The sequence below is a fragment of the Ranitomeya imitator genome, chromosome 1, assembly GCF_032444005.1.
Source record: "Ranitomeya imitator isolate aRanImi1 chromosome 1, aRanImi1.pri, whole genome shotgun sequence".
NCBI classification, from domain to species: Eukaryota; Metazoa; Chordata; class Amphibia; order Anura; family Dendrobatidae; genus Ranitomeya; species Ranitomeya imitator.
Window position 1 is genome coordinate 435,990,461 of NC_091282.1, and position 16,238 is coordinate 436,006,698.

Here is a 16,238-nt window from a genome sequence, read left to right on the forward strand (position 1 = left end):
TCTCTTATCTACAAAAGACGTGACCAGGTCTGTACGAGTTAAAGATGTCATTTTGAGTCTTTTAGGGTAGAAATTATACAGTAGGTATGAATTGTATTCCAAATGATCAAAAATGGCATACAGTGATAAGTGACACAAATAATGGCCTTCACCAAACTGGTAAGAAAGAGTAATCAACCAGCATTCCCTCCACTTGTATGTATACATATGGCCCATTTCCCATTGTGAATCTAAAAGGCTGTCTGTGTCCCAATGTATGTAGGAAACAAGAGAACACTTTATTTTATAATGAGTAACATTTACTTGCTTAAGGCCAGACAATCTCTCTAAAAGACTATGATAATGGATGTCATGATTTTTCTGGTATACTAACGTTTTATTTTGGTAAGGGGGAAGAGGGAAATGACTTTGAATAATGAATACCCATAAAAATGTCTAAGAGGCCTTCTTCGGACCTTGGATCCAAGGGGATAACTACTGGGGTTGCAGACGCACCCAGACTCTGGAGCCTAAGGGGGCCCAAAAGGTCACTTTAGCTTATGTAAGGAGGTAACCTGATAGTTGGGGGCCTTAGAGATATTGCATATCAACCCAATGAAATTCATGGTGTGCCGGTATGCCGCCATGCCACTGCTTGTATCCCACTGGTCACTTTTACTGCCAGAAGTTTACAGCTATATTTCTAGATAAACATGATGATTTGCACGCAGAAGTAACTATCTAATTCTACCGAGTGAGTAATTTTTATTAACGATGAAACAATCCATGATGAAAGTCCATAGACCATTCTAATTGTGTGCTTAAATGTCACTGAGTCAGTTTACTTGTATAGTTCCAAAGCAATGGGTGAAAAAAAACAGCTCAAGTTCAATATACAGTGGGGAAAAAAGTATTTAATCAGCCACCAATTGTGCAAGTTTTCCCACCTGAAAAGATGAGAAAGACCTGTAATTGACATCATAGGCAGACCACAGCTATCAGAGTCTAAATGAGAACTCAAATCCAGAAAATCACCTGGCAAGATATATTTTTCAAATTTTGGTGGAAAATAAGTATTTGGTCACCTAAAAACATGCAAGATTTCTGGCTCTCACAGACCTGTAACTTCTTATTTAAGAGGCTCCTCTGTCCTCCTCTTATTACCTGTAGTAATGGCACCTGTTTGAATTTGTTATCAGTATAAAAGACACCTGTCCACAACCTCAGTCACACTCCAAACTCCACTATGGTGAAGTGAAGACCAAAGAGCTGTCGAAGGACACCAGAAACAAAATTATAACCCTGCACCAGGCTGGGAAGACTGAATCTGCAATAGCTAAGCAGCTTGGTGTGATGAAATCAACTGTGGGAGCAATAATAAGAAAATGGAAGACATACAAGACCACTGATAATCTCCCTCGATCTGGGGCTCCACGCAAGATCTCACCCCGAGGGGTCAAAATGATCACAAGAATGGTGAGCAAAAATCCCAGAACCACATGGGTGGACATAGTGAATGAACTGCATAGAGCTCGGAGCACCGTAACAAAGGCTACCATCAGTAACACACTATGCCACCAGGAACTCAGATTCTGCAGTGCTAGATGTGTCCCCCTGCTTAAGCCAGTAGATGTCCGGGCCCATCTAAAGTTTGCTAGAGAGCATTTGGATTATCCAGAAGAGTATTGGGAGAATGTCATAGGGTCTGATGAAACCAAAGTAGAACTGTTTGATAGAAACAAAACTCGTCGTGTTTGGAGGCGACAGAATGCTGAGTTGCATCCAAAGAACACCATACCTACTGTGAAGCATGGGGATGGCAACATCATGCTTTGGGGCTGTTTCTCTGCAAAGCTACCAGGACGACTGATCCGTGTACATGGGGCATGTGTCATGAGATTTTGAGTGCAAACCTCCTTGCATCAGCAAGGGCATTGAAGATGAAATGTGGATGGGTCTTTCAGCATGATAATGATCCCAAGCACACCACCGGGGCAATGAAGGAGTAGCTTCGTAAGAAGCACATGAACGTCCTGGAGTGGCCTAGCTAGTCTCCAGATCTCAACCCCATAGAAAACCTTTGGAGGGAGTTGAAAGTCCATGTTGCCCAACGACAGGCCCAAAACATCACTGCTCTAGAGGAGATATGTATGGAGAAATGAGCCAATATACCACCAACAGTGTGTGCCAACCTTGTGAAGATTTACAGAAAATGTTTGACCACTGTCAATGCCAATAAAGGATATATAACAAAATTGTTAAGATTAACTTTTGTTAATGACCAAATACTTATTTTCCACCATAATTTGCAAAATAAATCTTGCCAAATCAGACAAGGTGATTTTCTGGATTTGTTTTCTCATTTTGACTCTCATAGTTGTGGTCTACCTTTGATGTCAATTACAGGCCTCTCTCATCTTTTTAAATGGGAGAACTTGCACAATTGGTGGCTGACAAAATACTTTTTCCCCCCACTGTATATATATACAGTATATATATATATATATATATATATATATATATATATACTGTACATATATAGTATATATGAGGTGCAATGTGTACGATCAATTGTTCGTCCGACAGCCATCTTATGTGTAAGAGGACATTTAGAGTCTGGATTATTAGTTATGAGCGAATATACTCGTTACTTGAGATTTCTCAAGCATGCTTGGGTGTCCTCCGAGTATTTTTTAGTGCTCGGAGATTTAGTTTTCTTCGCCCCAGCTAAATGATTTACATTTTCTAGTCAGCATAAGTACATGTGGGGGTTGCCTGGTTGCTAGGGAATCCCCACATGTACTTATGCTGGCTAACAGATGTAAATCATTCAGCTGCGGCGTAAAAACTAAACCTCCGAGCACTTAAAAGTACTCGGAGGACACCTGAGCGTGCTCGGGAAATCTCGAGTAACAAGTATATTCGCTCATCACTATGGATTATGACATTTAATCTTACTAAGTTTACGCACGTATTCCATGCTAGTTTAACCTGGACTTGTTTATGAATCTGGTCATATTGTGAAAAATGAAATGGTAAAGATTAACTAGCCATTATGGTAAAATAGTCACTGTAGGAAGGTCCTTGAGTGGCATCCTACTTTCATGAGCCAATTAATTTTGTAAAACAGAGGGCACCATAATCCTATTTTTCTGCAGTAGGTACAAATAAGCAGAGAGCTGCTTCTCGGGTCTTCAGCTTAGGGTTTTATAAAGTGGTCCTAAGTTTAACCCTTATACAGGTCTCTGTTCAAAGTGTTCCTGTCTCATGATAGGCGCATCTTTAATAGGACACATGCACATGAGTTTGTTTCAGCAACTTGTGCAATACAGCAAGAATCAACATTGTAATTACGTGTGGACCTCTAAGTGCAGTAAAAAATGGATTCTGTTCATTCACTTTGGAGGCTATTGAGTCGTCTAGTGACGTAACTACTGTATTAGCTCAGAATCTATTCCCAGCTGGTACAATGTTTCCGCAAGGCAAAGTCTGTATTTATGGGCCATTTCTGACCTTCCCTTAGTAAACAGAACATACCGTAATAGTTCAACATGAACTGAAACTGCTGTATTCATAGGAGATTGTCATATCGCGCCACTCAATACTGGGAATGTTTTCTGTTATAGGCGATTTCTCAGACATGTTATGTATGGAAACATATACATACTGTATCTAATATAATACAACCTAAATGGCCCATACATAAAGTATGGTAATAATGCTGTTTAATGAACAATCCACTCAAAAGACAAGTGGGCTTTTCCTCTGCCTGGAGAAATAAGGTTCAATCTTCAGAGGAGACAGACCTTCTTTACCATAAGAACTATTAATCTGTGGAATAGTCTACCTCCAGAGCTTTGCACAGTGGGAACCGTTGATGGTTTAACAACAAGGCTTAGAAGAAAATAACATAAATAATTATACAAATGTCAATTTTTTGTCCAGTATATGGACAATTGGGATCAGGAAGGAACTGATGGTGGACTAGATCACGCACTGTGACCCTTCTTTATGTCCTTTGCCATCCCTCGGTTGAACATTATAGACATTTGTCCATTTTCAACAGTGTAAAATATGTAACTATATTTATATTAATTCATATTGGTATTATTAGTGTTTTCAAACTACACATTTAGATTAAATTCATGTTTTCGAGGACTTCTGTATAAATTAATGTATATATCTGTCTATCAAAAAGTATGTGCTTTATTTACCAATTTACAGTTAGGGCCAGAAATATTTGGACAGTGACACAATTTTCGCGAGTTGGGCTCTGCATGCCACCACATTGGATTTGAAATGAAACCTCTACAACAGAATTCAAGTGCAGATTGTAACGTTTAATTTGAAGGGTTGAACAAAAATATCTGATAGAAAATGTAGGAATTGTACACATTTCTTTACAAACACTCCACATTTTAGGAGGTCAAAAGTAATTGGACAAATAAACATAACCCAAACAAAATATTTTTATTTTCAATATTTTGTTGCAAATCCTTTGGAGGCAATCACTGCCTTAAGTCTGGAACCCATGGACATCACCAAACGCTGGGTTTCCTCCTTCTTAATGCTTTGCCAGGCCTTTACAGCCGCAGCCTTCAGGTCTTGCTTGTTTGTGGGTCTTTCCGTCTTAAGTCTGGATTTGAGCAAGTGAAATGCATGCTCAATTGGGTTTAGATCTGGAGATTGACTTGGCCATTGCAGAATGTTCCACTTTTTGGCACTCATGAACTCCTAGGTAGCTTTGGATGTATGCTTGGGGTCATTGTCCATCTGTACTATGAAGCGCCGTCCAATCAACTTTGCAGCATTTGGCTGAATCTGGGCTGAAAGTATATCCCGGTACACTTCAGAATTCATCCGGCTACTCTTGTCTGCTCTTATGTCATCAATAAACACAAGTGACCCAGTGCCATTGAAAGTCATGCATGCCCATGCCATCACGTTGCCTCCACCATGTTTTACAGAGGATGTGGTGTGCCTTGGATCATGTGCCGTTCCCTTTCTTCTCCAAACTTTTTTCTTCCCATCATTCTGGTACAGGTTGATCTTTGTCTCATCTGTCCATAGAATACTTTTCCAGAACTGAGCTGGCTTCTTGAGGTGTTTTTCTGCAAATTTAACTCTGGCCTGTCTATTTTTGGTATTGATGAATGGTTTGCATCTAGATGTAAACCCTTTGTATTTACTGTCATGGAGTCTTCTCTTTACTGTTGACTTAGAGACAGATACACCTACTTCACTGAGAGTGTTCTGGACTTCAGTTGATGTTGTGAACGGGTTCTTCTTCACCAAATTAAGTATGCGGCGATCATCCACCACTGTTGTCATCCGTGGACGCCCAGGCCTTTTTGAGTTCCCAAGCTCACCAGTCAATTCCTTTTTTCTCAGAATGTACCCAACTGTTGATTTTGCTACTCCAAGCATGTCTGCTATCTCTCTGATGGATTTTTTCTTTTTTTTCGGCCTCAGGATGTTCTGCTTCACCTCAATTGAGAGTTCCTTTGACCGCATGTTGTCTGCTCACAGCAACAGCTTCCAAATGCAAAACCACACACCTGGAATCCACCCCTGACCTTTTAACTACTTCATTGATTACAGGTTAACGAGGGAGACGCCTTCAGAGTTAATTGCAGCCCTTAGAGTCCATTGTCCAATTACTTTTGGTCCCTTGAAAATGAGGACGCTATGCATTACAGAGCTATGATTCCTAAACCCTTTCTCCGATTTGGATGTGGAAACTATCATATTGCAGCTGGGAGTGTGCACTTTCAGCCCATATTACATATATAATTGTATTTCTGAACATGTTTTTGTAAACAGCTAAAATAACAAAACTTGTGTCACTGTCCAAATATTTCTGGCCCTAACTGTATATCTATCTTGATTCCCTTTCTATTGGCATGTTTTATACATATTTACTATTCAAAATGGATCAGAATAAGACAATTATTACTCACTAGATGGTGGCCCGATTCTAACGCATCGGGTATTCTAGAATATGTATGTAGTTTACAGCCACGTAGTATATAGCACAGCCGCGTAGTATATAGCACAGCCACGTAGTATATTGCCCAGCCACGTAGTATATTGCCCAGTCACGTAGTATATAGCACAGAGACGTAGTATATAACACAGTCATGTAGTATATAGCACAGCCACGTAGTATAGAGCACAGCGATATAGTATATTGCCCAGCCACGTAATATATTGCACAGCCACGTAGTATATAGCACAGCCACGTAGTATATAGCACAGTGTCGTAGTATATAACACTGCCCATGCATGATATAACCCAGGCCACATAGTATAGAGCACAGCGATGTAGTATATTGCCCAGCCACGTAATATATACCACAGCCACATAGTATATAGCACAGCCCATATAGTATATAGCATAGAGATGTAGCATATAACACAGCCCACGCAGTATCTAACACAGCCCACGTAGTATATAGCAATGTGGGAACCATATCCCTGTTAAAAAAAAGAATTAAAATAAAAAATAGTGATATACTCACCCACTGTCGGCCCCCCGGATCTAGCCGAGGCGTTTACCGATGCTCCTCGCAACGCTCCGGTCCCAAGAGTGCATTGCGGTCTCGCGAGATGATGACGTAGCGGTCTCGCGAGAGCACTACGTCATCATCTCGCGAGACTGCAATGCATGGACCGGTCAATGGAGCGGCACGAGGAGTGGGAAAGGCCTTGGCTGGATCCAGGGGGCCGACGGAGGGTAAGTATATAATGATTTTTAATTTTTTTAATTATTTTTAACATTAGATCTTTTTACTATTGATGCCACATAGGCAGCATCAATAGTAAAAAAGTTGGTCACACAGGGTTAATGGCAGTGTTAACGGAGTGCGTTACCCGCAGCATAACGCGGTCCGTTAATGATGCGATTAACCCTGTGTGAGCACTGACTGGGGGGGAGTATGGAGGGGACACTGATGGCAGGAGAGTAGGGAGTGCCCGTCGCTGACTGGTCGTGGCCGTTTTGCCGCGACCAATCAGCGACTTGGGATTTCCGTGACAGAAACAAAGACAGACAGAAGGACAGACAGGAAGACAGAAGTGACCTTATATAGTAGATCCTTTATGCAGTATGTGACATTTCTTGGCATAAACTGAGCTCCCAAAAATTTGCAGTTGGTACAAAATCTCCCGGAGAGTTGTAAACAACTTGGCCAACAACTTTTAGACAGTTTTAGTAAGCCTAAAGCCAAAATTAATGGTGCAAATTTTGGTGCAAATCTATGTCTGCTCATAGGGAGGCATAGATTTCATTTTCTGATTTTAGGGCAGTCCATAAATGCATTTATTAATCATCTTTTAATAAATTTGAGGAAATTTGCTTCAATTATATTTTTCTAGACCTGGAAAAACACCTGTGATTATATATCTGTTTGCACCTTACTCAACACATGGATGTGACCTGAACAAAAAAGGTATTGTTTCATGGGAAAAAATGTGGCTTAAAGGGTTAACGGGAATCTGTCAGCAGGTTTTTGCTACCTCATCTGATCTGAGAGCAGCATAATGTAGGAAAAGAGACTCTGATTACAACAATGTATCACTTAGCTTACTGGGTGCAGCAGTTGTGACGCAATCAAAGATTTTAGATGGAACATGCAGCAGAGCTCAGAAACCTAACCTTGCCCACACCAGGCCCTCTATGTACATTGTCTATTGACAATAAGCTGCTTGTAGAAGGAGGGGCGTGGTCAGACCAGGGATCATGTGTGCTGTAGTCTAGGCACTAATAATCTCCTGGTGATAAAACATTCACTGTATAAAAAGAACAGCACACAGCCTGATAAGTGACACATTCCTGAAATCGGTGTCTTAGCCCCTACCTCATGCTGTCCTCAGATTACATAGCAAAATCCCGCTGACAGATTCAATTGAAAACCGGTTTCTTTGATTTCCTTGACTAGTACAGCATCCAGTAATTATCAGCAGATCCCTCTATAAATGGCAGTCTTGATTGAACTATATTTTTGAATTTTATAATCCTGGGACAGGTAAATTGAATTTAACTAACTTCATTAAAAAGGATGAGTTCCCTTTAAGTGCCTTCTTATTTCCAGGTCTGTGCACATTCCTGAGTAAGTGACTCTCATCACTAGGAGTGTTGTTCTGCCGGCAAATACAGAAGTCTCTGCGGTCATACACTGACAGACAAGTATGACAGTGATCCTTATTCCTATCCTAAATAATTTTGTGGCATAGCTTTCCTGGCAGATTCTCGCTATATGGTTTCCATGCCAACTACTGAGGTTTCTGCAAACAGGAGAACATTTTGTTTCAGAAGTCTCTTCTTTCCTGGAGGATTAGGTCTGCGAAGTTAATTTAATTTGGATAATACGCAGCATCCCTTGGAGATCTGCTGTCAGGTAGTCTCCATCTCAGGAGTGTTTCAAAGACAGTCAGTCCTTTTTTGGAAATGTATCATGATTAATCCCTCGCACGTCATTGATCTCTTGGTATGAGCCATCTGGAGTGGGATTTTAAATATTTAAAGGGAATACATCATCAGATTTTTGCTATCCCGTCCGAGAGCAGAATAATGTAGGGGTATAGACCCTGATTCCAGCAATGTATCACTTACTGGGCTGCTTGCTGCAGTTTTGATAAAATCAATGTTTTATCTGCAGTAGATCTAGCAGTTCTCTGAATGCTGAGCTCAACCCTAGTGAGATGTATCGATAGCGCAAGAAAGGCCACCAGCAACCCCTAATCCTAAATCAAGAAGAGTCATATCGAAACGCGCGTAGGGGTATTACACCGGCCTCGTGAGTGCGTGCATATCGGAACTCGGTATCGGAATTCCGATTCCAGATTCAGAAGATCGCCGACCTCATGGCTGACCCCACACAGGGGTCGGGTCGGGTTTCATGAAACCCGACTTTCCCAAAAGTCGGCGACTTCTGAATCTGGCTGACCCGTTTCGCTCAACCCTACATCTCACCACTTGGGTGCCGTATAATATTGAGGTATGTGGTCATGTTTAAGATAGACCTTTCTATGTTCTGATTTAGGCCTTACAGGCCATTGGACATACCTCATGAGCTAAGCACTGGTGGTTTATCTTGCGCAATTGATACATCTACCACTTAGGTGCCGTATAGTATAGGGGTATGTGGTCATGATTAGGATAGACCTCCTTATACTTTGATATGAGCCTTATAGGCTATTAGACATACCGTATGAGCTAGGTACCGTACAATATAGGTAATGTGGTAATATTTATGGTCGATCCTTTGCACCCCGATATAGGTTAATTTGTATTTTTGATATAAGCTTTACAGGCTATTTCATAGTCAGGTATATGGACATATGATACATCGTGGTGCAATAGATCCTCCTGTGTTCACCAGTAACCCTCCAGCACATAAATATATAATCTTCAGCCATAGATACAGGTTAATTTTCTATATATCATTAAACCTGCTATTGCTGTATACCTGCACTGCACATAAAGCCGGTTCATTCGATTGGAGGCATTCTTTGTACTTTGTAGTGAAAGTAACATTTTATTCTATTTATCAATAATACATTTTTACTTTTTGAACTGAAACATTCTGTGGCCTGATTAATATAGTTGTTAGGCCCCTTGTGTGTTGGCATGACAGTAAAATGTATGAAATGCATGTTATCATTATCCTTTGTCTACTCTTTATATTATTAGTTAGAAATGCTTCTGAAACTGCATCATACATAGTACCGATTAGCAAGATTGCCAATAAGAATTCAAAAAGAAAATGTTGAGTGGTTTAGAAAATACCCTAGAAATGATCACAAAAACTGACAAATCTTTCCTAAATCTGAGAGAAAGCGATATGCTACATTATTACATGTTACAGTAAGGTTACAGCAAAGATTTTTTTTTTTTTTTGAAAGTTCTAGTGGTTTTTGAATTCTGACTTCATAGGAGTCAAAATGTGTGGAACGTCTAAAAATGACTTTAAGTGGACATGTATGATAAGTGGCAGAGTGATCAGCAGAAGGGGGCACTTTATCCCTGTTACAGAACGGGGTTGCACGTTGGATGTCTGACCGCCGCTCTATTGATTCTCTACGGGGCTGCGGGAAAAAGCCCAGGGAATGAATGGAACTGTTGTCAAGCATGTGCAAAGCCACTCCATTCTAAAATGGGTAGAAATGACCCTAATGTTCCACCTACCCCTCAGTTTGGATCCCCACCGATCAACAAGTTATCACCTATCCTGTGTATAGTCCCTAGGAAAAGAAGCCAGATGGTCGACGGCCAGTAGAGATTCATAAATGTTAGTTTCTGCATAGTTTGGACACAGACAGAAGAGGGCCCTTGTGCTAGAACAGTAAATGGGCCCTTTGCAATCCAATACTGTGTCTGGGACAGAAGCTTCTTGCTGCTTTGGAGGCGGAATTGTCCCCCTTACCTGTTGGACCAATGATATGTCCGCCCCTGATTTGGATGGGTTCCTTATTCACGTAGAAGAACTAGATGTAACTTAAGATGCAGATGAATCAGATAATTCTACTTTCAGAAGAGCCCAGCTATATATTGTGTTGGGGTCGAGAGGATCACACTAAACACAAATGTAATAGTTCTAACAAAGTGATCATTATTTATAAACAGGGCATAAAACTTAACAAAATATATATCTCATGTGAGTACATTTCTGCTTTAGAGTTTCCATGGGTCCATGTGAATACGGTTCTCAAGGTGGAGTCTGATGGAAAAAAAATCATTTTCAGAATGAGGTGCTGACTCATCCTGTGCAAGTTATTCTGATGATTAGAAAGGTCTATCTGGGTGACATTCTGTCATTTCAGACTGCCATATGTTTACAGTCCGGGTATTAACGTACGGCCCGTTACCTGCTAGAATAGCGAATCGTGTCTTCGTGGTGATACTGATCATCAACATACAACGAGGAAGATGATATTGTTGTTGCTAAGGAAGCAGCTTCAAATAAGGTTGGAGTGCTTGGCACAAGGTCAGGCCGTTGCCTTGAATTTAACGCTGTAGAGAGAAAGAAAGACAGTTTCTTATATAATATGGGTCTTAAAAGGGGTTATCCCACATCTGAAAAAACATAAAAAAATCAAACACTATAAAATAAGCGCTGCTCACATCCCCCATCCTCCTCTGATCCACCAGATGTCCCCCTCTTCTTCATTAACAAGCGGCCAGCAGTTGACCACCGCAGCCACTCAGTGATCTTACTGGTGACGTGCTGTACTTCAGGTATCACCATTTAGGACTGAGCCATGATGCCTAGAAGTAGAAGATGGGACTGTTGGAGCCATTGATTGGCTGTAGCGTGCTTGTAAAAAAGACTGGCAAGACCGTGGGAGCATATATGCTGGATTGGTGGAGGGTAGAAGGGACAAGTAGTGTTTCTTTGTTTATATAGAATTTCTTATAGAAATACTTATCACTTTTCTCCTGAAAATCTCAGTATTTTACTGTAGAATTTGCAGCAACCTTACTTTCTGGCCCAAAATACTTTATAATAAAACTACTACATTGTGTTATGCTGAATTCATAGCCTGAGGGGGAGCATGAACTCGTCTTGGCGTTATTTAAATCCACATGTCGGGCACCGCTCTGCTTTAGGCATATCATGGAGCAGCAGCTTTGTGTGGAATGTCCACTTTAAAGAAAATGAAAACTCATTGGAATCTACCGACAACTAATACGGAGGTAGCTACTCGAGTATAAGTACAATGTACATATTAATGATGAAATAATTGAAGGGGATTTCAGACTTTGGAAAACCCTCGACCTTGGCCGCAGTTCATTAAAAAAAACAACAACAAACCTTTCTGTACTCACCACCCAAAAGTCCAGCGCTAAGCCTCCGCCATTGCGCCTGTTGTCAGTTATTATCTGCAGCCCTAGCGTCATGCCAAACAATGATCTCAGTGACCCTGCCCAAGTGGACTGCAAGAACTGCTCAGAGCCGCTGTGCTCAATGATTGGCTGCAGCGCTGTTTTTCTGATTTCAGTACTACAGAAAATAACAGACACCAGGATAAGTGACAGAGAGTTGAGGAAGGTGAGTAAAGGAAAGTTGTTTTTTTTATCAAATTGCAGCTAAGGACAAGGGTTTTCCAAAACTGGAAAACCTCTTTAAGTGATGTTAAAGTTCTCTAGATACATGCTGTTTTCTAGAACCTGGTCAGGGTCTCATTAGCAAAGTAACAGGGCTGCCATTTTGACAGTTAAGATATTAACCCCTTACCGGCATCGGACGTACTATACCGTCCGATGCCGGCTCCCCTGCTTTGATGCAGGGCTCCGCGGTGAGCCCGCACCAAAGCCGGGACATGTCAGCTGTTTTGAACAGCTGACATGTGCCCGTAATAGGCGCGGGCAGAATCGCGATCTGCCCGCACCTATTAACTAGTTAAATGCCGCTGTCAAACGCAGACAGCGGCATTTAACTACCGCTTTCGGCCGGGCGGCCGGAAATGACGTCATCGCCGACCCCCGTCACATGTCCGGGGGTCGGCGATGCGTCTCCATTGTAGCCATAGAGGTCCTTGAGACCTCTATGGTTACTGATTGCCCGTCGCTGTGAGCGCCACCCTGTGGTCGGCGCTCACAGCACACGTGCAATTCTGCTACATAGCAGCGATCAGCAGATCGCTGCTATGTAGCAGAGCCGATCGTGCTGTCCCTGCTTCTAGCCTCCCATGGAGGCTATTGAAGCATGGCAAAAGTTAAAAAAAAAAGTTTAAAAAAATGTGAAAAAAATAAAAAAAACATAAAAGTTTAAATCACCCCCCTTTCGCCCCAATCAAAATAAATCAATAAAAAAAATATCAAATCTACGCATATTTGGTATCGCCGCGCTCAGAATTGCCCGATCTATCAAATAAAAAAAAGTATTAACCTGATCGCTAAACAGCGTAGCGGGAAAAAAACTCGAAACGCCAGAATTACGTTTTTTTGGTCGCCACGACATTGCATTAAAATGCAATAACGGGCGATCAAAAGAACGTATCTGCACCGAAATGCTATCATTAAAAACGTCATCTCGGCACGCAAAAAATAAGCCCTCAACCGACCCCAGATCACGAAAAATGGAGACGCTACGAGTATCGGAAAATGGCGCAATTTTTTTTTTTTTTTTTTTAGCAAAGTTTGGAATTTTTTTTCACCACTTAGATAAAAAATAACCTAGTCATGTTTGGTGTCTATGAACTCGTAATGACCTGGAGAATCATAATGGCAGGTCATTTTTAGCATTTAGTGAACCTAGCAAAAAAGCCAAACAAAAAACCAATGTGGGATTGCACTTTTTTTGCAATTTCACCGCACTTGGAATTTTTTTCCCGTTTTCTAGTACACGACATGCTAAAACCAATGATGTCGTTCAAAAGTACAACTCGTCCCGCAAAAAATAAGCCCTCACATGGCCAAATTGACAGAAAAATAAAAAAGTTATGGCTCTGGGAAGGAGGGGAGCGAAAAACGAACACGGAAAAACGAAAAATCCCCTGGTCATGAAGGGGTTAAACTAACTTCATCATGCCAAACATGAGGGCAAGCAACGCTATCACCAAATCTCATCCGGAGATAGAAATATCAGTAAGAGCAACTTGGGAGTCGAAGAAAGTAATAAGCTCTGTCCTTGTTAATATCATGATTATTGACATTATTGGAATTAGTATCTTACCCTCTTCATCCAAACTGGCAAAACTCTGACCTTCAGTCATTTTTTTGTTTTTCTCTTTCTCATCCATTGACTCCTGTGTGTTGGCAGACAGTATATCCTGTTGTGACGAGGACTTCAAAGCTGGGATAGAGTTGCACCGCCGCTTCGAGGGTGACGACTTTATAGCTGAAAAATGAGATTTCAATATTACAATTTTTTTTTCCCAGTTTCGTGGTGTTATGTGTCATAGATCATTTACTGTTATTTTATGTCTTTTCATTTAATTATGTTAAAATGATTTTATATAACATTGTGCTATGTAGCTACTTGAAAATATGTAATGTAGTGAAACTCAGCTGTAAAACTAACGGGTCACGTGCTAACCGTAAAGTTGGCATAGGCGGTAATGAGGAACATATGCTTATTTATTTTGCTTACAATTCATTTGACTAATGAGCTATAATGAACATATTTTCCTATGACACCAGCAGGTAGTACACTTAACAAATATCATCTACGCTGAACTAGTGCGAGCGAGACTTCTAACATGTGACAAGTGAAGAAATTATGTAAAAAAAAGCCTAGTATTAGAAATGTGAAAATGTACCCGAACCTGCTGGAATGATATATTAATAGACTAAAATAAGGTACAAGGCGAATGTTCGGTAAGATTAGAAAAAAATTGCCTCCTATAAAATGATCCGATGGCTCAAAATGTATCTAAAATGTTGTTGCAAATCCTGTAACTGGACGTCTGTACCTTTCATTGGCCCTCTCTTATAGTGCTGTCATCTTATGTGGTGGAGAGTCTTTTAACCCCCTCCAACACCTGCCAATAGGGCCTAGGTGTAAATTCTAACTTTCCTCCCCGGCTGTGCCCCTAGTTAAATTATTGCAAACAAATACTTTTGTCTTAAAAAATAAGCCTTAACTATTTCCCAATTAATGTACATATTTGTTGGAACTTCACAAAATTGGACCAAACATTTTTGTTTACAGCCAACTAAAGGGATATTTCCTTCTTGTACATTTATGGCATATCCATAGGATATGCAATAATTGTATAGAAGCTGGTGTCCTACCGATGAGATCTGCATCTGTCTCAAAAATGGGGCGCTGAACAAGTACTGCTGTCAGTTGAGAGGTGGTCAGCATTCCCTCTCATTTGTATAGGAATTTCAACCACCACTCCGTTGACAGCAGCGCGCGTCAGGGCTTCGTTCTCAAGATAGGAACGTGTCCCATCAGTAGGATCTGCATTTACTATACATTTATGGCATATCCTGCGAATCTGGTACAAATATATGAGATGGGAATATTCTAATATTGGAAGATGGACAGAAATATTTCAAATATTCCTCTTATGTCCTCATGTATTTTATATACAGTTGCCAGTGTATTTTTATAATCCGAATGCAATAGCTTTGATGAGAAAATAAGGACGAAAAATAAGTTAAGTCTGTTTTTATCTCCTAAACTAATTTTTGGATATAGGTGTAAATTGAAACCTCTTGACTCCTATGCAAAATCTTGAAGAGAGCCACCCACCAATGATATGTGTATAAGGCCACATTCACACGTTCAGTATTTGGTCAGTATTTTATATCAGTATTTATAAGCCAAAATCAGGAGTGGGACTGTAAGCAGAAGGACTGGGCTGAGGATACCTTCCTTGTGCTGGGTCCAGAACTGTCGGTGCTGTCTCCCTGTTGTACAGGGGAAAGCTTAAAGAACCGGACCAACCTTTGCACTTGGCAGCAGGGGGCATGTCGGAGAATAAAAGGAAAAAGCACGCATGGAGGCAGGCAGACTTGGCGGGAATAGACAGGTAATAGATTGCTCAGTCCTTTGAGCACTGTAGCAGCGCAGGCCAATGCCCGAATTCCCCCACTGTCACCCGCAGAGACTGTGAGCAGAGACGTGCCATGCATCTGCTGGCCCCCGCAGAGCAAGGTGCCAACAAGCCCCGAGCCCAAAACTGCTGTGCGCGCACCGCCTAAGAAGCACTGGGTATGTGACCGTGAACTGTACCCTGACCTCCCAGTGCATATTTGTCAGGCCATGTTGGGCCCCAACAGCGCTGTGGTCTGTGCCTTACTCCCCCACAGCTACCCCTGGACTTTGGATCCCGCAGAAGGCATCATAGAATATCCGCTGCCGCCAGGACCCAGCTCGACGTTGTCTGTAAGACTACACTGGATCAACTCCGCGCTGACCGTTGTTGGCGCCATCGCTTGTTTTGTGGACTCTACAGTCTGGAATTCGTCTGATTGGATAAGTTGCACCTTAATAACTTTTACTGCTATAGTAACCTGCATTACCCACAGCCCGCATACCCTTCACCCCATACTACCCGCATTACCCCTGTTGAACTGTTTATCTCCCTGCGTGGAGTACATATTTGTTAAAGTAAATACTTTAACCCTTGCTCTGTCTCCTGTCTGTCACTGCATCCCGCAACCTGCTCACAGAATACTCAAAGGAAAAGTATAATAGAAATACGTTGCCACTTCTGTATTTATCACCCACTGCTTTTTTTGGCTGACACATACTGATCGAATACTGAGTGTGTGAATGTGGCCTCATTCTGGTTTCTTCTTA

At 41.3% G+C, this 16,238-nt stretch overlaps 1 protein-coding gene across 2 annotated transcripts in view; it reads right to left on the reverse strand.

The window, feature by feature from the left end:
- Positions 1–16,238, reverse strand: part of PIP5K1B (phosphatidylinositol-4-phosphate 5-kinase type 1 beta) — a 200,382-nt gene that overhangs the window by 33,984 nt on the left and 150,160 nt on the right. For both annotated transcript variants that reach the window (XM_069763733.1, XM_069763742.1), the window contains exons 12-13: positions 13,659–13,823; positions 10,849–10,993 (exon numbers count right to left, since the gene is read on the reverse strand). In XM_069763733.1, the coding sequence (XP_069619834.1) occupies positions 10,849–10,993; positions 13,659–13,823 (310 nt within the window). The remainder of the gene's footprint in view (positions 1–10,848; positions 10,994–13,658; positions 13,824–16,238) is intronic.